This window comes from Panicum virgatum, chromosome 8K (assembly GCF_016808335.1).
Source record: "Panicum virgatum strain AP13 chromosome 8K, P.virgatum_v5, whole genome shotgun sequence".
In the NCBI taxonomy this organism is placed as follows: Eukaryota; Viridiplantae; Streptophyta; class Magnoliopsida; order Poales; family Poaceae; genus Panicum; species Panicum virgatum.
In genome coordinates, this window is record NC_053143.1 from 10,105,481 (window position 1) to 10,130,876 (window position 25,396).

At 43.4% G+C, this 25,396-nt stretch overlaps 3 protein-coding genes across 4 annotated transcripts; 1 reads left to right on the plus strand and 2 right to left on the minus strand.

Annotated features, from left to right (window-relative positions):
• Positions 1 to 761: 761 nt before the first annotated feature.
• LOC120643881 (B3 domain-containing protein Os11g0197600-like) lies at positions 762 to 5,144 on the minus strand. Of its 2 annotated transcripts, XM_039920372.1 has the most exons (6): positions 4,991 to 5,144; positions 4,526 to 4,887; positions 3,005 to 3,557; positions 2,353 to 2,436; positions 2,062 to 2,225; positions 762 to 1,286 (listed from the first exon to the last, which is right to left on the minus strand). In XM_039920372.1, exons 2-6 carry the CDS (start codon positions 4,874 to 4,876, stop codon positions 1,005 to 1,007), a joined length of 1,434 nt encoding a protein of 477 aa, XP_039776306.1. In that variant the 5' UTR covers positions 4,877 to 4,887; positions 4,991 to 5,144; the 3' UTR covers positions 762 to 1,004. The 2 variants fall into 2 exon arrangements, with proteins under 2 accessions (XP_039776306.1, XP_039776308.1); XM_039920374.1 differs by lacking the exon at positions 4,991 to 5,144 and having other exon boundaries at positions 765 to 1,286; positions 4,526 to 4,958.
• Positions 5,145 to 16,736: 11,592 nt separating this feature from the next.
• Positions 16,737 to 22,031, plus strand: LOC120643882. Its single transcript, XM_039920375.1, has 7 exons — positions 16,737 to 17,105; positions 17,310 to 17,993; positions 18,920 to 19,272; positions 19,812 to 20,023; positions 20,857 to 21,113; positions 21,187 to 21,365; positions 21,465 to 22,031. The coding sequence occupies exons 1-7, from the start codon at positions 16,856 to 16,858 to the stop codon at positions 21,543 to 21,545; spliced, it is 2,016 nt and encodes a 671-aa protein (XP_039776309.1). The 5' UTR covers positions 16,737 to 16,855; the 3' UTR covers positions 21,546 to 22,031.
• A 174-nt stretch (positions 22,032 to 22,205) lies between these two features.
• On the minus strand, positions 22,206 to 24,044 carry LOC120643883. Its single transcript, XM_039920376.1, has one exon. The coding sequence runs from the start codon at positions 23,675 to 23,677 to the stop codon at positions 22,580 to 22,582; it is 1,098 nt and encodes a 365-aa protein (XP_039776310.1). The 5' UTR covers positions 23,678 to 24,044; the 3' UTR covers positions 22,206 to 22,579.
• Positions 24,045 to 25,396: the final 1,352 nt, after the last annotated feature.

Here is a 25,396-nt window from a genome sequence, read left to right on the forward strand (position 1 = left end):
GCCTCACCTAACCTACTTCAGTTATCTCCTGTTTAGCTGTTGCTCTTGGCACACTGATCAGCAGTACTTCGAAAAAGTCTGCTGATGAGGAGAGATCTTTTTTTTTGTGGGTAATGAGGAGTGATCTTTCTCCATTGCTGAAGTGCTGGATTGAGTAGAAAGGAATTAAAGGAGGCTTGAGCTGCAGAGCCTGACTGAGACCTCAACACGTGGTCTTCTAGCCATCAGCAGCAAGCCAGCAACTAACAGAAAACAGAGTGAAGCAACAAGGAGATGGATGGCCAAGGGCACAGCCATGAAATGGATGCAGCAACCAATAAGCAGGTTGGTCTTGAACAGCAGGAAATTGGTTGTGGAATTTTTGTGCCCTGACAGGTCTGGCCTCACAACAATCTGCAGCTGCTAGGCAGGTGCCAAAAGACCTGATCTTGTGCCCTGTAAGATTTGCTGGAAGTCCTGGGCTACTGCCATCTCACAAGTCATACAACAATAAAATTAGTAGTTGAGCAGGCATGAATATGATCACAGTAAAGTAAATTTAGTAACAATTTCAGAGAGAAACTAATAAGTGACCGCAGAATACTTCATAACCAGTAGCCAGTTTTGGTCAAGACTTCAGTTGCACCCTAGAGCCACATGGTTGCAACTACCACTCCACCAGCCAATGTAAGGCTGATGATGATCAGATAAATTGCAACCGCTCTCCTGTTTTTCCTACTCCTTGAAAATGCGTTTCCATTAGAAACCGCAACTCCGCAAGAAAAGATTTAACAGGGGCACATCAAATTACTATGATAGGTTCACAACGACATATTTAACCGGTACAACAGGGTTCCAGAGAAAAACATGAGCACATATCTTATGTTTATTGTCACTTATTTTTGTGAAGCTCTCCCTCTTCAAGGAGCATAGAAGCAATTTCCAGCATGTGAATGAGTGACCAGTGTTCTTATTCTCTAGCCACAGGTCGACGGGATCGCACTCTCCAATGTGCGAATGACACCCTAGTCTTTATTGCTGGCACGGAGGAGCGGGGTTATCTCGGGGACAACCCTGTAGATGTGCACTCTAATGTTGTCCTCCTTGAAAAGTTCGAAGACACAAACATCAAACTTCTCCAGATTGTTTCCTAGAGCAAATTTTCCCCAGCCACCGCTGAAAGAGGCGACTGAGCGGCCACTATAGTAAACATAGTTGACTTCCCAAGGCTTCCCTAGGGGATCCCAGAGCGTCATCTTCTTGCTTGTCCGGGGAAGTGACTCTCTGACAAATTCGCATGTGATGTTCTGCAATACAAGGTAAGTCAGAGAAGTAATGAGAATGTAAACGAGACAATGGTAGATATGGCTGGCAATGCTATCCACAAACAAAGTATTAACCCCCTTTTTCGTTAGGTTCTTGAACATTACAATCACAAAGTACCAAATTAACTTTACATAGTCCAATTAGGGATCGAAAAGCTAGGGAACCAAAAGGTGGTTAAATGATCCAAACTAAGCTAATCTGCAAAGTTACTAGAAAAATGCTGGGAAACCATTTGCTGTTACAAGAACAGTTTGTTGCAGAGAGCAGAGTAGAGCTGGGAAGCACGACTCTGTGATAAATAATGGATTTACAAGAGATGTGATAACTACACAAACAAAACTCCCTATAAATGGAATGCCAAGAGTAATGCATATAGTGAAACAAATAGGAATCCAGGTCCATACGTGGATCAAGCTGATTATCTCAACATGTAGTAACTGTGAATGTCTTTCAGCTATGCCCAGCTGCCAGTATTTTTTTATATACTAAACAATTCTATATTTCCAACAGTGGAGCCAACAGTGAATGCAACAAAGCATACAACACTTGTAAACTACGATCTGTAGATTTTTATCTATCAAAGTATTGATGCTTAACATTATTAGAACCTTCAGTATTATCTTCAAGGAATTTATATCCCATCTGGGAAAAATTCAAACTAAGCACAATAAGGAACCCTGAGCATGCTAGCAACTACAAGGAAGACTTTTGAGCTCGATACAAATGAAATACCATATGGGAAATAAGTGACATTACCATGAAAAATCCCACATAGACATAAGATTCCATCATTGTTTGCACGGCAAAAGGATTCTCTGATTTAAATTCCTTAGCCCTTTTAAGAGCAAGGTCCTTCTCTTCTTGAGTTACTGGACGCCTCTGAGATATTACCACTGGTTGCCTGGCCCTCCTCACAATGACTGAAAGATGCAATAGCATCAAATTATTCACAGAAGTCATGTAGTCCAAAAGAATTGAATCTCTTATTAACAATAAATGATGTCAATTTCACTGTAACAAAATTGTTCAGGGGGTGGGAAAACTTACATTTACCAAGCTTAGGCATATTCTTCTCTCTGACCTGAGTCTTGTTGAAAGCCATAGATTCGTCTAACAAACTGTATGGGGTACCTGTGATATGCAAAAATTAACTTGAGTAGAAAGCATGGATGGCAATAATTTTGAATGAATCCTAGCTAGAAAAATAATGGTTGATCATGAGTGTGCTTGACAATCTATGCCTATGCATGTAATCTATGCAGGTAACCAGACAGGCCACCAGGTTGTTTTGGTACCGTGCTGAACTGGGATTGCAATCCTGTTTTGACATAATAGAACACTTATTTTTAATACTAAAAAAGAGAGAAGAGTCAGCGGTAATCTTAGACAATTGTCACCACCAATAAATAGCTTAGGCATGGGGATGTTCTGGCAACTACATGCCTGCAACGTCAAAGCACATGGCCTCTTAAGTTCAGACCATGCAGGACACCTAATCAGCAGTACAGTTGCAGGTATGTGCTTAATGGATTAGTCATTATGCAGTTATCCTGCAGTCAACTTCATGTTGTCAATCAGAACATACTAAAAAGATTGCAATATTAGCAGAAAATAGCTATGCACTTCTGCAATGAACACAACAACCAAGAACAATTATTCAGGTCAATTATACAACTTCTGAACATTAAGGCTCTTTTACCTTTCTCAGTGTTGTCAATTGTTGATGCATCCTTAGAAGTGCGACGATCCTTAGAAGTGCGAGGGATAGCATCAGGCCTCTTCTTCTCAGAATTTTTTGCAACACTTGAATGCCTCTTTGATGCATTGCCACCTTCTGAGTGATTATTCACTCCTCTAGTCCTCTTTCTTGTTATTCCATTACCCTCTTTTGGGGGGAGAATTGATGTATCAGAGGTGCCACCTGCATCCATGTCCCCCTGGACCTCTTCATCATCTTCAATCTTAATCACTACATCATTAGTAGGCTTCGCAACCAAAGCTGGTGGGTCCACGACGCCTAATGAACCGAACACTGTCACGGAGAATTTTGAGAGTCCGTCATATGTGAATACCAAGAAATGACCTTGCTTGACAGAGTGATCCGTAACAAATTCCTTCCACCCCTGCCCAAAGCACAACCCTTCGGAGTCCGAAGTAAGTACTGCCTGCCATGTGTTGCCACTCGGACCTTTCAGGGAAACAAGTCCGGTAGGTTGCTCCTTGAGGTGCTGGTGGAACGATGCAGGGATTTTCTACACATATCAACAAAGAAGCTGTTAGTATTTTCCTCTAGGATGCACACATGAACTTATTGACACTGAGGCGAGCTGCATGTATGACTCAATCTCATGTCAAAGGTAAGACCAACACTATAAAAAAAAAGTAGAACCTGCAGACAAATGGCGTATATATGGTATGCGGTGAGATAAAACGTTGCTGAATATTTCTTATCAGAATTATCCGGGCAACCACATCCTATAACCTTTTTGCTGAGTCAGGCATTCGGCACCGTCAATAAATATCCCTTTTCAAAAAAAAAAGACATTCGGCACCGGTGTAGGATTCCCGAGTGGTATTCGGAGTGTCCAAAAACTTGCCGAATCAGCCACGCCATGACATTTTTGCTGAGTCAGACATTCCGCACCATGTTGGATTCAGAGTGGTATTCGGCGTGTCCAAAAAACTTGCCGAATCTGCCACGTCATGACAATTTTTGCTGAGTCAGACATTCCGCACCGGTGTCGGATTCCTAGTGGTATTCGGCATATCCGATAAACTTGCCGAATCAGCCACGTCCTACTATTTTTGCTGAGTCAGACATTCCGCACTGGTGTCGGATTCCGAGTGGTATTCGGCATGTCCAATAAACTTGCTGAATCGGATAATCACACCCGAATCGGACACCAAAACCCGCACGAGGAAGTAAATGAGTAGACAACAAGCAATCTACTAACGGCTAGAACATTAGAAAAGAAAAAAAGGTGACCAAAGGCAAAACGTCCCTTTTTTGGCATTGCAAGCAAAAGGATTCAGATTTGTAACAGAGATAGATCAAGTCGGATCATCAATCATCATCAAAGCATCTCATGGAGCAACAACCAAAAGTAGTAATTCTCTTTTGGAAAAAAAAAACAGGAACCGGAAAGCAATAGCACAGTCCTCGCCAGTCGCCATTGATTCATGGATTAAATGAAACAGGGGACGCAGTGAAGAAGCTCACCAATCGCTCCCCCGACTGGTTGGGGAAGAAGATCTTGAAGAACTGCTGGCCGGCGCTCTTGGCCGCCGCCGCCGCCGCCTGCTTCTCCTGCTGCTGCTTCGCCTTTGCCTTCGCCGTCTCCTTCTTGCCGCCTTCCCTCGCCTCCTTCTGCTGCTTCCCCTTCTGCCTCTGCTTCTCCTTCGCCGGCTCCTTGCCCTTCGCCGCCTTCTTTCTGGCTCCGGCCACCGCCTTCTCCTTCGCCGGCTCCTTGCCGTCGTCCCTCGCCGCCTTCCCCTTCCCCTTGCCGCTCTCCTTCTCGGGCGTGGCCGCCGCGCCGCTGCTCCCCTGCTGCTTCTTGCGCCCGGCCACCATGGTCGGCTTCTCTGCACAGAGCAACGAGGAATACCCCGGGATGAACAGGATTCAATGATTATTCACGCCGGCGACGCAGCCGCTGCCGCGACAGATAAACTGTGGACAGTTTACCGGTGTCTTCTCGGAGCCAGGACACGGCAGTGCCCGTCTCTCTCTCTCTCTCTCTCTCGTTCTCTCGCTCTGGGTTTAAGGAATGGCTATGGCGAGGACAAAAGAGTTGGTCTTTTCAGGAAAAGAGGGGGAGATGGGCTCGGAAGGCGAGGGCCTGAGGCACCACCCTGGGCTATTTATTTCTGCCGAACTGGAACCTCACTCAGTCTGTGGGTTGTTGGGCAGCGTGCTCTGGACTGGAGGTAAGGTTGTCACTTGTCACGATGAGGATTGTCACGATGAGGATTGTCACGATGAGGATCATCACGATTGTCACCGCCTAGAATGAGGGATGGATGCAATGCTCTCAAGCTGCATGGGTGTGGGGAAAAAAAAAAGAAGGGTGTATAAGGTTTGATCCTATTCATGGAAATTCCGTAAGTATCCCATTTCCGAAATCGAAACAAATAGGACCTGTCGGAAATTGGCGGCGGCGGTCGGATACCAATTTATGATCCGGCATGTACGAAATGAAAACAGACTTGAGTAATGTGTTGTCACGCTTGCTTATTGAGTATAGTATTTAATGTTCTGGCAAAATGAGCTGTTGAAATATTTTTCTTCGGCGAACTCTTACCATCTAATATGAACTCCCACCCGAAACTTAGGGAGGTGGCTGAGCGGCACGCCCACGGGTGTAGAAATTGCAACGTGCATTTGGAAATGACAGTCAATCATTGTGCGTCCACATCTACTTTCTCCACTCTACGGATGTATATCTAGTTTAGAAAGAGTATTGATAAGATAGAAATTTGCAACAAAAATATGGAAGCCATTTAATGCAAAATAATTTCATTTTTACTTTATTTGACACAAAAATAACTTAATGTAGGATATCATAAGAAAAGATATCACAAAAAGCCGACCTTCTACAATGTTGAAGCAATGGCGGGGTGGTGATGCCATCTAATATGGCGCACACACCTAGTGTGGCCTCCTTCTCCAATGGTGTCAAAAGGTTGCGCCTATGGCGAGAAAGGTGGAAGGTGTCGTGATGATTCGATTGGATTTCATCCTCGTCTAACATGAATCTGGTGTGAAGGGGAAACATTAGTGAGAAAAGAGAAAAAGATAAGACAAAGAAATATGTGCAGGGGCCAAGCACCAACTTGCAATTTCAAAAAAAAATCACATTTTCTCTTGTGTCCGCTTCCCGAGGTTAATTACAGGTCAACTCTAAGTGCCAAGCTCACAAGTGGGGCCTCATATATATATGGAGGATCATCTCATTTAAATTGGAAAAAATCTCTTCTATACCCATGAATAATCTTACAACCCCCATATTTACAATGCTATATATAAAACTAGAAACAAAAGTAGCAGTAGCATTAGAAGAAAGTATTAAGTCCCCATAGTAAATATGGGGCGCTGTAAGATTATTCAAAGGTACAGAAGATATTTTCCCAATTTAAATGAGATGATCCTCCATAAAGAAAAGTGGTAAAAGAATGCTTCATTTTAAAGAGATTGGAAATAATACTTTTTTAGTTTAAAAAGTATTTGCCGAAGGATTAATTGTTGTTAGAGATAAGAGAGATGTGATAATTTTATAGGGAAATGTTATCGTGTGGTAACCATTTTTTATGTGTACTCGTTTGTAAAAAGGGTGATATATGCGGAATGTGTATCGTACCCGATCACGACCGCCTTTTGGATTTGGGTATACACGTATACGTCTTTACTCATATTTGTGCATGTATCATTTAGTCTTGGTGTGCATTCTAATGTTGAAATACCTCGGCCCATAATCGGTTTAAACACATTCTCTCTTCTTGTTTTCATCACACATTTCCACTTCTTTTGCACATTCCTAGATGTACTCCTTGGAGTATTTATTTCTGCCTTTTCTGAACTGGAACCTCCGGTCTTTGGGTTGTTGGGCAGCGTGCTCTGGACTGTAGCTAGGAAAACAACCAGCTTGCATGATCATCACCTGAGGTAAGGTTGGCACTATCTGGATCATCACCTGAGATGAGATTGTCACCACCTGGAATGAGGGATGATGCAATGCTCTCAAGCTAGGTGTGGAAAAGACGGGGTGTAGAAGGTTTGATCCTATTCATGGAAATTCGGTAAATATCCTGTTCCCGAAATCGAAACAAATAGGACCTTTTGGAAATTGGCGGTGGTCGAACACTAATTCATGATCTGGCATGTACATATTACTGAATGAAAACGGACTTCAATAATGTGTTGTCACACTTCCTTATCGAGTATAATATTTATTGTTCGGACAAAATGAGCCGTTGAGATCTTTTTCAACGGCGAAATCTTACCATCTAATATGAACTCCCAGAACTTAGAGAGGTGGCTATGTGACATGCACATGCATGTAGAAATAGAAGCGTGCACTTGGAGATGCTGGTCAATCACTGTGCCTCCACACTTACTTTCTCCATTCTTCGGATATATATCTAGTTTATAAAAAGTACTGAACAAATAGAAATTTGCAACAAAAAATTTGGAAGCCATTTAGTGCAAAATAATTTCATTTACTTTATTTGACACAAATTAATGTAGGATTATCTTAAGAAAAATATCACAAAGCTGACCATCTACAATGTTGAAGCAATGGCGGGGTGGTGATGCCATCTAATATGGGGCACACACCTAGCGTGGCCTCCTTCTCCAATGGCGTCGAAGGCTGCGCCTATGGGGATAGAGGTGGAAGGTGTCGCGACGATTCGGCTAGATTTCATCCTCGTCCAACATGAATCTGGTGCGAAGGGGAAACATTAGTGAGAAAAGGGAAAAAGATAAGACAAAGAAATATGTGTAGGGGCCAAGCACCAACTTGCTGTTTCAAAAAATTTCACGTTTTCTCCTGTGCCAGCTTCCCGAGTTTAATTACAAATCAACTCTAACTGCCTAGCTTACATGTGGAGCCTCATATATATATGGAGGATCATCTCATTTAAATTGGAAAACATCTCTTCTATACCCTTGAATAGTCTTACAGCACCCATATTTACAATGCTATATATGAAACTAGAAACAAAAGTAGTAGTAGCATTAGAAGAAAGTATTCAGTCCCCATAGTAAATATGGGGCGCTGTAAGATTATTCAGGGGTATAGAAGAGATTTTCCCAATTTAAATGAGATGATCCTCCATAAAGAAGTGTGGTAAAAGACTGCTTCATTTTAAAAAGATTGGAAACAATACTTTGTTTTTTAGTTTAAAAAGTATTTGCCGAAGGATTGATTGTTGCTAGAGATAAGAGAGATGTGATAATTTTATAGGCAAATGTTGTCGTGTGATAACCATTTTTTATGTGTACGCTTTATTGTAAAGAGGGCCATATACATGGAATGTGTATCATACCGGATCACGACCGCCTTTTGGGTTTGGGTATACACATATACGTCTTTACTCATATTTGTGCATGTACCATTTACTCTTGGTGTGCATTCTAATGTTGAAATTGCTCGGCCCAAATCAGTTTAAACGCATTCTCTCTTCTCGTTTTCATCACGCACATTTCCACTTCTTTTGCACATTCCTAGATGTACTCCTTGGGGTATTTGTTTCTGCCTTTTCTGAAATGGAACCTCAGTCTTTGGGTTGTTGGGCAGCGTGCTCTGGACTGTAGCTAGGAAAACAGCCAGCATGCATGATCATCACCCGAGTAAGGTTGTCACGATATGGATCATCACCTGATATGAGATTGTCACCACCTGGAATGAGGGATGATGCAATGCTCTCAAGCTAGGTGTGAAAAAAGACGGGGTGTAGAAGGTTTGATCCTATTCATGGAAATTCGGTAAATATTCCATTCCAAAAGTTGAAATAAACAGGACCTTTCGGAAATGCCGGTCAATCTCCATGCCTCCATGTCTACTTCCTCCACTCTTTGGATCTATATCTGGTTTAGAAAAAGTATTGGAAACAAAAGTGAAGTAAAAAATTACTAATAGAAATTTGCAAGAAAAAAATTGGATGCCATTTAGTGCAAAATAATTTCAACTTTACTTTATTAGATACTAAGAACTTGATAGGATTATCTTAAGAAAGAAATATCATGATGCCGACCTTCTAAGCAATTTTATAGAGAAATGTTGTCGTGTGGTAACCATTTTTTATGTGTACGCTTGATTCTGAAAAGTGCGGTATACATGGAATGTGCATCGTACCCGATCACGACCGTCGTTTGTCCGTTTGGGTATACACGCATAAATCTCTACTCATACTTGTGCATGTATCACTTAGTCTTGGTGTGCATTCTAACATTGAAAGGGCTCGACCCATAATCAGTTCAAACACCTTCTCTCTTCTTGTCTTTTATCATGCGTATTTTCGCTTCTTTTGCACATCCCTAAAGGTACTTACAATCTCAAACGGCATTTGCTTTATATTAAAGTGCATGTGTATATCCAGATGCATAGCAAAAATTCTACACTTCATCTCTAGTTTCAAAATTTGTTCTCCAACTGTTTGGAGCGTAGCGTTATTTTTTTTCATGAGCCTTAAATTGCCACATCACCCGCGTCTCACACAACCACCGCGTGCGGGAAAGTATTGGTTGGGCTGGTGCCCTCGACAAGACACGACTGTTACCAATGGTCACTGGAGGCTGACTAGCTTTCTTGGATTTTGGGCACAGTGATGCACACGGACTGGCTCTCTCGCCTCATTCTTTTTAGGAGAGAGGATCGAAAGGTGATGGCCTAGAGATACACTCCCTGTTCGGCCAGTCTGTGTTGCTGGACTGGAGATAAACTCCAGCTCATATGCATCTGCAGGCTGCAGCATAGGAGTTGTCTTTTGCTCGAATTTCTTCATAATTAATTTCTTGGGATAATGTCATGGTTGGTGAGAGAAACAACAACTGTGCATAATCTCACGAGCAACGGAGAAGGGTGTACTCCAATGGCACTAGGACGACCCTAATGTATTTGGAAAAGCAGTAGGGGTGGAATCCACATCTGGAAGTCTATAGCTACAATAAATACCATAATGGTAAAAATTATGTTGGGTTCCACTAAATGTAAAAAATTCCAAACCGTGCTATACTTCTCATGACTTTCTACCGCTGCACTCCTCAATTCTCTAGCATTTGCGTATAGTGCGACTGTACAAATGTGTAATTTTATTATCTTGTGGCCTACCATAGCACTATGGGTAGCTTTAACTATTTCTTTCCTACACACCACTTACACAATGTTATAAGAAGACTGAATGAAATATTATATCGCTTATGGACTACTTTATGTACATATAAGTGAATGAATGGCTCATATTCATTAATTAGTAGTGATAATATCTTCATTTCCAAGTCTTCAACATTCATTCTAATTAGGTTCAATGTTCAAGTCTCGCATTTTCTTGATTCTATTCTAGAAATTACTTACATTATTTTTTTTCTGATAACAGGCAAGGCAATGTGCATGTCGACTTTGCCATATGCCTATGAAGTCATTAATTTGCGAGCCGCTGCCTCAGTTTTTTATAGTTGCTCATAGTAATATAGTGTGATGCGTGAATTCATATAGTTGAGTGTAAATATGTAAAAATATTTTTTTGCTGCATGCTTAGTTTAAAAGTATTTGCCAAAGGATTAACTGTTTTTAGCGATAAGAGAGAAACATCAACTATGTCATCCTGTGAGAATTGTAGGATTGAAATGAGTTTATAGAAAAATGTTGTTATGTGATAACCATTTTTTGTGTGCGCGTATTTCTAGAAAAGTAGAGATATACAGGGAATGTGTATCGCACCTCATCATGACCGATGTTTGGCCATACACGCACACTTCTCTACTCATACTTATGCACGCACCACTTAGTCTTGGCGTGTATTCTAACGTTGAAATGGTACATGTATTATTATGCTTATACACGCACGACTTATGCTTCGGATTAAACTACGTGTTATTCTTAAATTGATATAGTACATGTATTATTATGCATAATGTTTAGTAGAATATTATGTATTATATAGATTATTTGTTCTCCCAACCACTCGGTGCGCAGTGACTTTTTATCTCATCAACTTTAAATAGTCACCCCGCCCGCGTCTCACAAACACCACGTGCGGGGAAACAATGGCCACTAGGCTGCCATCAAGCCGTCTCGACACGACATGACAGTTGTTACCACTAGTCAATGGAGGCTGACCGGGTTTCTTGGACTTTGGACTACAGTGACAAGCTGGGGCAGACTCTCTCTAGATCTCTCTGGGTTTAAGGAAAGAAATGGCCACGACAGGACAAATAAAAGGGTCATTCTTTTCAGGTAAAGGGATCAAAAGGTGATGATGGCCTGAGCTCCCTCTTTGGCGCCTGTTCGGTTGACCTCAATTGGGTGGCTAGGCTGGATATCGTCACAGAGACTAGAGCAGCAGCTAGTGGGGAATCTCGCTGATGACCTCGTGTTTGCTGTCAGCGGCAGCTGGGCTACTCAGCCGAGCCAGCCAAATAGGCCGCAAGCCCGTGGTGTCGCTAACCAGAGGACTACTGGATTAAAGATACCCAGACACTTAAAGATACAATTTTAAACGTTCACAGGGTCAATATATCTCAACTTTAACTATATATAAATTAATATTATTTATAATCCGATGTGCTATTTTACATCTTAGGTGTAGCAGTTTATTCTACACCAACAGCTGGATTGAGCAGAATTACTAAACAATTTTTCAGTAGTTCAGTAAACGACAAGCTATTATTGACATTGTTAAGTAACTTGGTAAATTTAGTTCAATATTTTGACAGTTATTTTTGTTTGTAATAGAATGTAGAATAGTATTCCACACTTAGAATGTAGAATAGCATTACCGTATTTATAATACTAAATAATTATATTTTCATAATAGAGCTATTAACTTTAATAATTTCTTTATAAATGTAATCAACTTTAAAGAGGTAGCATCTGGACTTCAGGAGGTGGCTTTTACTTGATTTTCGTATCTTTGATTTCTTGGGACCGCATCATGGTTGGTGAGAGAAATAGCATCTATGCATCTCACCAGCAGTGGAGAAGGATGAACTCCTATGCCATTATTATTTTTTACCAAAGGATGTGACATGCTTGACGTAGTACATATATACGGCATGCACACTAATGTTCAAACATGAGATATGGTACATTTGCTATCCTTTACAAGGTTGCTACTTGCTACAAGCTTGCCTACAATACACTTAGCTCTATGTAACACCCTCCCCCACCCCCCCCCCCCCCCCCCCCGCGCACAGCCCAGCTCTTCCGAGGGGCGAGCCCGCTTATACATAGCACCTCACTTATGCTTTCATCATCGCTTCGCGTAAAAGGGTCAACCCGAAGGTGCTATAGCTGGAGGACAAAGGCTTGTAATTTGGCTCCACCTTTGCTCAACTAGCAAGGTGGTACTAAATATGTGCACGTAGCACTCATGAGCCACAACTGGACCACATCCAAATTGGGCCGGATGTCACAACCCTCCCCCCCACCCCAAAGAACCCTTGCTCAACTAGTAAGGTGGTACCAAACATGTGCATGCAGCACTCATGGGTCACAACTGGGCCACATCCAAATTAGGGCGGATGTCACACTCTATTGTGACATTTTCTTTATATTATCACTCTATTTACATATATTTGATGAGATCCCACAAAAATATATAAAAGTATAAATTATTGGGTATCAATATATAGTTTTTTATTGGTGCGTTCACGTGCATCATAATTATAAGTTTATTTTTGTTCTACAAAGATAATCAGGCCACAAAAACATGAAGAAGTGTGAAATTTGAGTTGTCATACAACATAAGGGGAAGATGACAAACTATACCTCCTTCATTTACGCAGGAGAAGACAAAGCAAGTGGTAGGTGAATAGGATGCATGTATTTGGCAAGAAACACCTACATATAGGTGAATGAATGGTTCAAAATAATGATAATGTCGCACACATAGGTGTTATCAGGCATAATGCAAGCATTCATACTGTGATGTGAATGCTGAGGCCGGAATTATCCCTAATCTAAAAAAGGTATAACTAGAAAAAAAAAGACACGTTATTTGTGAAGTTGAAAGGAGAATACCAAATATCTCTAAGCTATGTCTAGAGAATATTATATACAACATAAGGGGAAGATGACAAACTATAACTCCTTTACGTAGGAGAAGACAAAGAAAGTGGTAGGTGAATAGGATGCATGTATTTGGCAAGAAACACCTACGTATAGGTGAATGAATGGTTTAAAATAATGATAATGTCACACAGATAGGTGTTATCAGGTATAATGCAAGCATTCATACTGTGAATGCTGAGGCCGGAATTATCTCTAATCTAAAAAAGGTATAACTAGAAAAAAAAAAGACATGTTATTTGTGAAGTTAAAATGAAAATATGTCTAGAGAATACTATATACAACATAAGGGAAAGATGATAAATTATACCTCCTTCATTTACGCATGAGAAGACAAAGAAAGTGGTAGGTGAATAGGATGCATGTATTTGACAAGAAACACCTACATATAAGTGAATGAATGGTTCACAATACTGATAATGTCGCACACATAGGTAATATTAGGTATAATGCAAGCATTCATATTGTGAATGCTGAGGCTGGAATTATCCTTAATCTAAAAAAGGTATAACTAGGAAAAAAAAGGCATGTTAGTTGTGAAGTTGAAACGAGAATACCAAATATCTCTTAACTATGTCTAGAGGATATTTATATACAACATAAGGGGAAGATGACAAACTATACCTCCTTCATTTACGCAGGAGAAGACAAAGAAAGTGGTAGGTGAATATATAGGATGCATGTATTTGGCAAGAAACACCTACATATAGGTGAATGAATGGTTGAAAATATTGATAATGTCGCACACATAGGTGTTATCAGGTATAACACAAAAATTCATGCTGTGAATGCTGAGGCCGGAATTATCTCTAATCTAAAAAAGGTATAACTAGAAAATTTTTTTTGTGAAGTTGAAATGAGAATACCAAATATCTCTCAGCTATGTCTAGAGAATATTAGGCAAAAAATAAAGTCACCGAGAGATATGCCGAGTGGTTAATTGAGAAGTTTGATAATAAACTATAAGTTGTGTATCAAACATTGAAAACCATTCTTCCCCCATCCCCTCGTCGTCCTCGCAGGCGACTCAGGGGCCGCACTGCACCCCAACCCACCCCCTCCCATAGGCCACCACCGGCACCGACGCCCGGCTGTTGAGACGAAGCCGGCTCGGTTTGCCCCCTCCCTCCCTCCCTCCCTCCCTTTTTCTCTGACCTCGTGAACCTGGGCCCTCCTTGCGCCACCACCGGTCTCCGGCTGCCTGGGGCCGGATCCGGCGTCCCCTTCACCAGATCGGGGCTCCCCCGGTCCGAATCGGAGCTCCCTCAGTGGGATTTAACCGGCCCTCCTCTCACTTGGGCTCTACTAGTGCCCGAGGCTCCTCTGGCCGGGGCTCGCGGCCGCCGATGGATGGGACTCACCTCATGGGGCGCTGATGCTGCGCCGCACCATTTGCGCTCGGGTAGATGGATGCTCTGCTAGTCACCACCCCCTGGCCGGCGCTTGGGTGACCGCCGCCCTGCTGCCGTGCCGCGCTCTGGTGGGCTCGTGGCCGGTGGTATTTGGCTGCATGCTCCTGGGTGCTTTGCCTCCGGCAGCTCGGGTGGCTGTAGCCCGTGGCTGCCCCACCACCGCCGCCCGCCCCGAGGCAGGCCATCATCTCACATGCGCCATCCTATCTGTTACTCTTTTCTGGTGGCCGGCAAGCAGGCTCTCCTGTGTTGTGGTGGCGTCTCTTCGCCCTCGGCTCTAGGGAGGGATTGAGGTGGAGGCGAAAGCCTTGGGTCTTCTCCTGGATCCATGATGACAACGCCTGCGGGCGCCGTTCACCTTCTTGAAGGCGTCATCTTTCCCACCTCTTCCCTCCTCGCCTGTGAGCTTTCCAGGCGAAAGCCTTGACCTTTTTGGTCGGACGACGATGGCGCTTGTGGCTTCGCCCCCTCCCTGGTGATGTCGTTTTGGAAGCTCTGCTGGTGGTGGTCGTCTGCTCTCTTCGGAGAGTTTCTACTTCTGCGCCTGCCTTCGCTCGCTTCGTCAATATCGTCCGGGTTGCATTGGTCGTCGTCTCACGGATGCTTTGCTGCCCTGTTCGCTGGTGGATACTTTATCGATGTCTGCTCTGGCGGATACTGTGCCACCGTTGTCGTCTGCCACCTGCTTGGTGGTGGCTCTGTTTCCGCTTTAATAGCATCTGCCTATTAAGGTTTATACTGGTCGTATTGCTTTTCTCTTAATGAAATACGTGCTCAGGCACGTTCGCGAAAAAAACACTATCAAACATTGACTAAAAACGGTATAAACTGGCTAAGATCAGTGATAACAACTTTAGGCTATAATCCGAACAGACCCTTGTTTCCCTAAAAAAAAGACCCATGTTTTGAACGGTTGAAACCTACGCACTTAGGTTCACTATTCAAGTCGTTGAACTAAGCATGATGCTCACATTTTCCTAAATTTGTTCTAAAAATTACCTGCTCTATTCTTTGAATAATAGGTGGCGTTTCTGTTGATTGCGAAGCGTCTATGATAGTGGTATAGTGTAGTTAAGTGAATTGGTAAAGGTGACTATGCGTGTGCATACAAGCATCTAATAATGTTAAAAAAATTGCGCGCGTCCAATGTAGCGGAATAATCGTAGCTCATACATGGAAATGGCTGAATATTTCATACCAAATCTACAGTGTAGTGCTGGTAGCATCAGGAAATCGTGCTTTCGATAAAAGAATGGACGATTCCTTTTGTTGTGGGTGAAAATGGCCCGACGACCCCAAAATCAAGCATCTTTTGGCCGGAGCATCCGCTTTTGCATGCGTCAACAATGTGGGCCCAAAATCCATTTACAGAGTTTTTAAAAATATATATACTTTTCTTATTTGCAAAAAAAATATTATACTCCCGCTATTTTTCACTGGGCCGATTAAGGCCCTCTAATCTGGGCCCAATCATCGAGCACGACTTTAAGTCGGCCCAAGGCCAACCGCGCGTGTCGACGAAAAAACTGGCGTCTCAAATCTGCCTGTCGTCGCCCAAGCTCAATTCCAATCCCAAATGAAAATGATTTTCTCTCTCTTTTTTCAAATCAAAATCATGCCTAATGATTTTCAGGGTCCGAGGGACGTCATAATTAGAAGAGATAGAGCAAGAATAGAGAAAGCTAGCCCTTGGAGAAAAATCTGAATGTAGCGAGTTGACTGAAGATAAATACTCTTTCCGTCCTAAAATAAATATTATTTTAGAATTCAAGTTTTGACACACTATTTTTTCATCTGTTATCTCGATCCACTTACTTGCGCCTATCATATTGTTGATACTAAAATTTTGCAAGTATATTTATTGGAAGATTAGTGTGATGAAAGGAAGCCCATAAAAAGTCCTTAAAATTCCTTAACCCCTTAGCTATCTTTAAAATTGCACTTCTTGCTAACCATGAAGAAAGAATGCCTATAAACTAGCATTAATGTCCTAAATTATCAACAATATTTTGCCGATGTACAAACACAACAATCATTTTGATACAAAGACAAAACTCCCCTGCTGAGTTACCTCCAAGATGTGAAAGCAATGGTCAATGGAGCAAGTTCAGTGTAACGTGGTAGAAAAGTTCAGTGTAACGTGGTAGAAATGCCAACATGGCGGCTCAAATTGTCTCCCCATCTCACCAACTCCTAATCCTCACCATCCTCACGTGCAAATAACCAACTCCCCCCAACCAAATCCCCGCCGGAATTACAAGAAAGCCCCTCGCTTTCCGTTCCCCCCTCCCTCTGCCCTCCGCCGTTCATGGTGCTGGTGGCCGCCGACGAGCCCCGCCGCGGCCTCTGATGGCGCAGTACAGGCAGCAGTACGGCGGCGGCTTCTCCTCCGACTCCCGCGGCGGCCACCACCACCAGGGGCTCCCCGACTGGCACCGGCCCCACCACGCCTCCTCCAAGCCCGCCTCCCGGATCCGCCGCCCCGGGAAGCCCGCGCCGCGCCGTCGCTCGTCGGCCGCGGCCGCCGCCGTCGCAGCCGCGCTCCTCCTCCTCGCCGCCGTGTTCCTCCTCTCCCGCCGCATCTCGCGCGGCCCCGCAGGTTGGTTGGCGCGCTCGCCCCGTTCTTCCCCGCTTCTCCTAAATAAAAACGGCATCTTTGGCACGCCTCGGGTCCGTCCGCGGCGCGATTCGGTGCCGCGCTATCGTTCTTGATCCAATTTCGCGTTTTGACGAACCTACCATCGCGTGCTTGATTTGTAAATTTTCTCCGCTTGGTTGCCTTGCTGTCTGTGTGATTCCGCAGAGATCAGTGAAGGTGCGGGCGCCGGGGAGAGCTTGCCGGAGTGGAACCAGAGCAATAGCTGGAAGGAGCTCAAGTTCGGGCACGGCGGGGGTGGTCGGAGCGCGCGGGACTCCAGGTACTGGGACAGAGACGATCGCCGCCGTGACGAGGACTACACAGAGGACGAGAAGGAGAAGATCTCGGGTGGAAGTGGAACTGCTGCCGATGCTGGCGGCAGCGGCGATAAAGGTGTGACAGCCGAGGCAGGTGTTGAGGATAAAGGATTGACTTTGGAAACCAGCGGTGGCGCAAAGGATGTTCCGGATGTGTCTGAAGGTGGGAAAGGAGGTACCTTGTACAATGAGGGGGGCAGGAAGGAGTTGGAGCAGTATGAGGCGGCAGCCATGGGTGCTTCGGGAACAGGGATGAAGGAGGTTGATCCAGATGATGAGTATGATGATGGCATTGATTCGCAGGATGATTTAGAGGATGCTCACCTTCACGCATCTGATGGTGGGAGGAAGCTTGGTGATGGTGTTCATGAAAGTGCTGAGAAAAAGGATGATATCGCCATTGAGAGGCACACAGAAACAGGTGCTGGGGTTGTTGATAGCCATGATGTTAGTAGCATGGACAAAAAGAAGGCTTCAGGAACTAGCGATAAGAAACATGGGTCCAAGAAGAAATCGAAACATAAGAAGTCTGGTGAGCTGTTTCTCTCTTTGAAGTCTAAGTGCTTTAGCTCTGCAATTGCAATTTCGAAACCTGATGTTATAGTTCTACTTGTTAGACATGTTTATTCCAATGAGGCACTAGCTTAGTATAACTTAAAACTTTTTGTGTTTTCCTTTTTGTTCTAATATATTACTGTAGCTCTTTGGCAAGTCTATGTTGTGAACGATGTTAAGACCTTTTTACATTCACCTGTTGCTGTAGTGACTAGTATGGTGATTATAGTTATTTAGAAACATGCATTCTTCTTTAAGAATCCTCTAACAGGTGCTTCCGCACCTGGTTACTACCAAGATCTTAGAGCATGACTGCATGAAGAATGTGCCTGCTGTACCTACATCTTGCAAAAAGAATAACATGACCCAAACATTGAATCCCTGGGATTTGACTGCCAACTAGTATTGTGGTGTCACAACATATTCGTGATGTGCGGTTGGATATGGATACCTAAAAACTGCGTGAAAAACTAACTTTCTGCTGCTCACCATCTCCTGCAAACTATTTACATGCATGAAACTGGTGTTATATGAGCATGTTGGGGGCAATGCCATGATGCGTTTGCCTTAGTATCTCATGCAAGTCCATATCAATAATTGTGAGATTCATGATGAGGTTTATGAATATGAATATGATTACTACATCTGATAAGGAAAATGATCACTCCATCCAGTCACAAAAGACAGTTTTGGTCTCCAATATGTACCTTCACATATATGAAGTATAACTAATATGTTACATTATGAAACTACTTTTCAACATAACTTTACTCACCATTCTCAAATGTTTGACAACAATTTGTAAACAGCTGATGATATTAAGTTTTGGAAACTTTTTGTGACTGAAGCAAGCAGCATATTGATTTAGATGGTAATGTAATGAGTTGTTTATAAATTTAACAGGCTCAACATGTGAAATGAAGTTTCTGAACTCCACTGCTCAACTGGTGGAGCCTGCAAGAAATGAGAAATTTGCTACTTTTAATTTGGAGTATGTAGATGCTGAAGAAAGACCTGTTGGATCAGAATATTGGGAACCAAGATTTGCCGGACACCAGAGTCTGCAAGAAAGAGAGGAGTCGTACATAGCCCATGACCAACAGTTGAAATGTGCTTTCATTAAGGGTCCGAATGGTACAAGCACTGGTTTTGATATATCAGATGATGACCGAAAGTACATGAGCAAATGCCACATTGCTGTCTCTTCCTGCATCTTTGGAAATTCTGATCGATTGAGGACTCCATTTGGCAAAACGGTATGATATTTCTGGATGGTAAATTGTTGAGTAAATTTATTATGCTTCTTATGTCCTGCACATGTTGCACTCAGCAGCTTGTATCAATTTGCACTAAGCATACATTCACATCAAAAAATCATCATTTTATATGGCTTGTCTAAGAAAGTTATAGAAACTAGCTAGCTTCACTACAATTTCCATGGTTCTAGCACTACAGGAACTTTAAAAACAAAGTACTTTTACTGCCGTTTATTTTCAGATGTATACTAAAGACATGCATAGCAGAGATAGCAGGCCTATTGAAAGTCCTGTAAATATCATAATGATCATATCTGCCATCAAAATCATTTTATTAGGGCTGCTGGAAGATGGAAAAATAATATATTTCAATTTTCCCACGACAAGTTATATAAACTGCAAGTTAAACAGCTGTGTGATATTTCCTTTGTGTTAATATAGTTTTAAGATGCGCCACTAGTTGCTATTTTGGTCTATATTTCACAATTTTAAAAATTCTGTTGCATCCCTAAGAAATATATTACTATATATTTATGCAGATTACAAGTCTATCAAAGAAGACAGTTTGCTTTGCTATGTTTTTGGATGAAGTGACTTTGCAAACTTTAGAATCTGAAGGCCAGAAAATGGACAGCATGGGTTTCATTGGTATATGGAAGATCATATTGATTAAGAATATGCCTTATAATGATATGCGGAGAGTGGGGAAAATACCAAAGTTTTTGGCACATAGGCTTTTCCCAACATCGAGGTAAGAGTGAGTTTCTCTATAATAGTTCCTGCCCTGGTTTGCCATGCATAGGAGTTGTCAACTTTTTTTTCAAATGTTTTAATCTCCAACAATCCTTTTGGCTGTTGAACCTATTTAGCACAGTTATTTATTATGTCTATTATAAGTTTTTTTAATACAGATGTGTTTTAAAACCCTTGCCTGTCCTGGGACTACCCCACTTCATTCAGCATGAAGTCCCGGTGCCCCAAGTGGGGAACTCATCCTGATCCCTTGTTTCCGCATGTTTATTTGCCTAACAAATTTCTTAAAATTGTAACACGTTTTGGTTTCTTCAATTCTTCAGCTGAATTATGTCAGTGTTGCTGACTTGCTGTTATCTAATCTGTTGACATCATTTCGAGATACAATAATATATGTTTGTTTCTGGTGTGTTATAGTGCCTGCATTATAATTAGAGTCACAGAATTTTATTTTCTTTCCCACACATATTTATGCTGGCTTGAGTTGAGCCAAGTACATCAGGTTTTGTTCAGAAATCTTCTTGATTTTATTCTAGGGTATTTTTTGCAGCCTTGAATGTTTATTTGTGTTGTGCTATAAGATTTGTGGTGTAACACGCAAACAAGTTAATTTTATATGTTTTGTAAAAAACATTAGTAATTTTGAATCCGAAAAGTATATTCTCATTATACAAACACTAGGGTGCTCATTCAGACTAATAATTTGTGGTCTGTTATGTGGTGTTTTTGCTCAGTTTTGCATCATTTGCGTATTACTTTCGCTTGGTATTTGATTTTTTTTGTTTTCTTATTTACCATCCTCTGACAATTCTAAGTACATTGCTGCGTCAGGTTTTCAATCTGGTTGGATAGCAAATTGCGACTACAAACTGACCCAATCCTTATCCTCGAGTATTTTCTCTGGAGGCATTGTTATGAATATGCTATTTCCAATCACTATGATCGGCACTGTGTTTGGGAAGAAGTAGCACAAAACAAAAAGCTGAACAAGTTCAATCATACAATAATTGATCAGCAGTTTGAGTTTTACCAAGCAGATGGGCTGACAAGGTTCAACCCATCGGATCCCAACAAGCTGCTACCAAGCTGTATGCTCTATTACCTGCTATGTTAATACTACTGTCTTAATTCTGCTGACCTAACGATTTTTACTTGCTATAGATGTCCCTGAAGGCTCTTTTATCGTGAGGGAACACACACCAATGTCCAACTTATTCTCTTGCCTGTGGTACAATGAGGTTGACCGCTTCACACCTCGGGACCAGCTCAGCTTTGCATATACATACTTGAAACTTCGAAGGATGAATCCTGACAAACCATTTCGCCTCAATATGTTTAAGGTGGGTACAGTTGGCCATCATATCTAGTTTGACGATTACAAGCCTCAATCATTTTGAATTTTGTTCAAGAAATTAATTTGTTATTCTACGACTTTTCAGGATTGTGAGAGGCGATCAATAGCAAAGCTATTCCATCATCGGTCAGAAGAGAGACACAGTGGTCCACAACTAACAAGATGACACATCCTTCTTGATGGGGGCGGAAGAAATGGAGATCAGGGATTGTACTTTTTTTACAGCTCGGCTATTCACAAGGCTGTCCATCTTGAGAATTATGCCCCTGTCAAGGAGCTTATACTTTATATAATCAAGTGATCCAACCATTGTTACTCCCATCCTGCAGGCCAGTTCCCACCTTAATTTTTGCAGTTAACAGAGGTGGACTAGGAGTTTCTAGTTGTTTGGTTTCCTTGTTCTCCGTAAAGTTCTGTTTATTCTTTCGGAAAACATGGTCCATTGGATAATCTGGAGAAGTTATGTTTGCGCATCGACTTCCCAGATTGGTCATGCACGGTGTATACTGTAGGACTGTTTAGTGAGACCATGATTCTTCTATAATTCTCTGTGGTCTTACTGAAATGTACAATACGACAGGAAACTGCACTATGTAATTTCATCCAGGATAGCAAGTCACAATTTTTGTCCTAATTTCGTGAAATCTTCACACCTCCTGTGTATGTTTGGTCTCTGAACCTCTTTTCATTGAACAACCTTATGTGTGAAATATGAAACATGCCGATGTATGTATATCTAATTGCAACCCTTACACATGTTAAATAAATAAGTAAATAACTGTTGATAGGTACTCAGTTCGCATAATAACCATTGTAATTCTCTGTCTCCCTAATAAACTGCTGTATTTTTTTTATCTCCATAACAACCTTTGTATGTACTAGACGGTAGACCCGAGATTGGACTTTACAAGTATTCAGCGGGTACATACAAAGAATTTTCTCTTGTTCAACACTGTCATTAATACAAGTTGCAAACCATAGGGAAATGAAAAAAAAATCATCTGCACATCTAACATACACAATTACACGTGTCGATACTCACCACTCATTACATTTCTACACCATTTGCAAAACAGAAACCCAACTGATCAGACAGAAACCAGCATGAACCCAGCAACATTACTTCAGAAGATCTTCCAGCTACACAAGGTTAATCCATCAATTGATCCAGAGGCTAATCTAAAACTCACCTCATTGCTATTAGGTTAGAGCCTTGTCTCTGAGGATCCCCAGCATCTCATTCCTGCCCCTGATCACCTCATCAAACACTTCGTCAAGAACGCAGGCGAACATCTCCACCCCTTCCCTGAGCTCGCCTGACCGTGCTCTCAGCAGCTCCACCACATGCCCCCTCGCCGCCTCCTCTTGCTGACAGCCGTGGCCTCCGCCGTCGGTTCCGCCATTGACTAGGTCCCGGACCACCATGGCGACCTTCTCGTGCTCGGCGACCGTCGCCCGGCTCGGGAACCGGGCGTGGATCAGTGACAGCGACTCGCACCACGGCTCCAGCTCCGGGACGTCGACGGCGGCGGCTAGCGTGGGCCGGACGCCGGCGCCGTCGCCGAGCTGGGCCGGCGGCGAGGCCAGCGCCTGGAGCACGAACATGGCCAGGACGGACGTCGTGATCTTGGCGACGAGCGTGACGACGACCATGCCGCCGCCGTCCCCGCCGGAACCACCGGAGATGATCGTCCTCCCCAGGCGCTCCGCCTCGGCCACCGTCGCCTTCACCTCCGCGATCTTATCGCGGGCGGCGGCGGCGGCCGATGACGCCCGCTGGCCGCCCGCCTCCACGGCGCGGGGGGCGGCGGCGGCGCTCTCGACGACGAGCGAGGCAGCAGCCGCGCCCGCGCCGCCGCCGACCTGCGCGGCGAAGTCGACGACCATGCAGTAGCGGTGCATCCGCGACACGGCGGCCTTGAAGGCGTTGCAGAAGTCGAGCAGCGCCGCGGTCTCCTGCATGTAGTGCTCGAACCAGTCGCCGGCGCCGGCGGCAGCACCTCCGCCGCGGGAGGAGACGGCGCCGGCCGCCGGCACGTCGGCCTTCCGGAAGATGGCCAGCATCTCGCGCTGCATCCGCTTCACCAGCAGCATGGCGTCGACGCACCACCGCATGGACACCGACCCCGAGCTCAGGACGCCGCCGCCGCCATGATCAACCTCCAGCGTGCTCTCCAGGTGCGCCAGCCCCTCGATGAGCGAGGCGCAGAAGGCGGCCGTGTCGCCGCCAAGAACCGGGCATCGCCGGCGACCGCCCGGCCTGAGGCACCTCATCCTCACGCTCAATTGCCCATGCATGGATGGGAAGAAACCAAAACCAAACAAACTAACCAAATCCAAGTAGTGCTTGCAAGCTTAATCCATACCCACTTGTTTGTGTGAAAGTGTTTGTGTGCTAAACATACATGATGTGTGTGGAATTGAAATTCAAGGGCAATTCGATCAAACCAATGTTTTGCAAATGGGTGGTATGTTTCTTGAAGGAGTAGGGAAGATTATTTCAAAGGGGGGAGGGAGGAAGGAAGCTGATGAGTGAAGCAAGAGGATTGGCATACTATTCTATGAACCTGACATTTGACAGAGCTTGCTTTGCTTGGGCTTGCTCCTTGGTCTTTGGCATGCATGGTTGTCAAGAGGAGGTTGGGTGTCTGGACAAAACTCACCAACCAACAAAACCAAACCAGCCTTTGGTTTTGGGGTTTTGGGTCTGGACAGGTCGTCTGTTCAGGTGATGATGTGGACGTGGCAACTGATTAGGAAATGGATTGACTTGTAAGGATATGCTTGGATGGGGCCCTTTTTGTGTTGGATGGATTGGGATTTTGAGAAGGGGAGTAGTGAAAGTGTAGGGCTGTCGCGGAGAGGGGCCCCATGGATGCACTTTGGTGTGGCAGTTGTGCCAAGGATTTAGTAGTGATCGAAACTTCAGAATCGGTCCTGTCATCGCAAGCGTCTTTATCATACAGTGATCATTCATTTCTGTTTCCAATGATACATTCGCCAACCTTAAATAAATCAGGAAAAATGCCCCCCACTTGGAGGTTAAATGCAGAGCTTGATGGCAAGGTTCACTGACAGCAACAGCGAGGAACAGAGACGTGGAGGAGGTTCAGAGTTGCAGGCAAGGGCAACAAGGGCTCAGAAGTCAGAGGCGTCCAATGGCCGTGCTAAGCTTTGCCCCACCAGCTCGGCAAGTTACAAGGACTGCAAAAGCCCTGTGTCCCCATCTCCTGTTGTGCACGCGTTCACCTTGAAACTTTTTTTAAAAAAAATTTAAGGAAAATCCCGACCTTCAACATTAACATGTGAATGTCTACAACCAAAACCTAGCATACATGTATGGATTGATGGTCTACCTTGAGGTGGAGAGCCTTTTCTTGGTGACTTAAGATGATTTTGGACAATGAAAAGGCCACATTTTACCACTACAGTGTATGTGTGCCAAATAGTAAAATAACAGGCAGGTAGGATGAAAGAATTAGAGGGAACAAGAGAAAAGACTAAACTTCATGTTACCCACATTTATAATTATGTCTACACATTCAGATACGGATATTATCTGTATACATACATATCTACGAAAAGAAAGTATATCTTTGTGTTCGAGAAATAAATTTGGATATATCGACAGGTCACCATTTGATAACCACCACTTGGCTTCCGGTTCGCCTCTGACTATTTAGTTATACATGCGAAAAACTAATCCTCCCACTGAAACATGGGGCGCTCCAGATCTGCATGCTTTGAACAATTTTGTTTTCTATTTCATCAATGAAGTTCTCCGGAGCAGCGACATCAAAATCCTGCACAGTGTAGCAGCAACCTGGCATTAGTGACAATCCTGCATTGTAGTAACATGGAAAGTATGTTTGGTTACCTGTAACTGTAAGGGAGTGCATGTGCATGAGTGCCACCAAAGCTACTCACTACTGCCAGATGCCACCAAAGCTCATCAAATGGCCTCATCTTGGCACCCAGCTACAGAACAATTTGCACGGACGCGCGAGTGTTGGTACT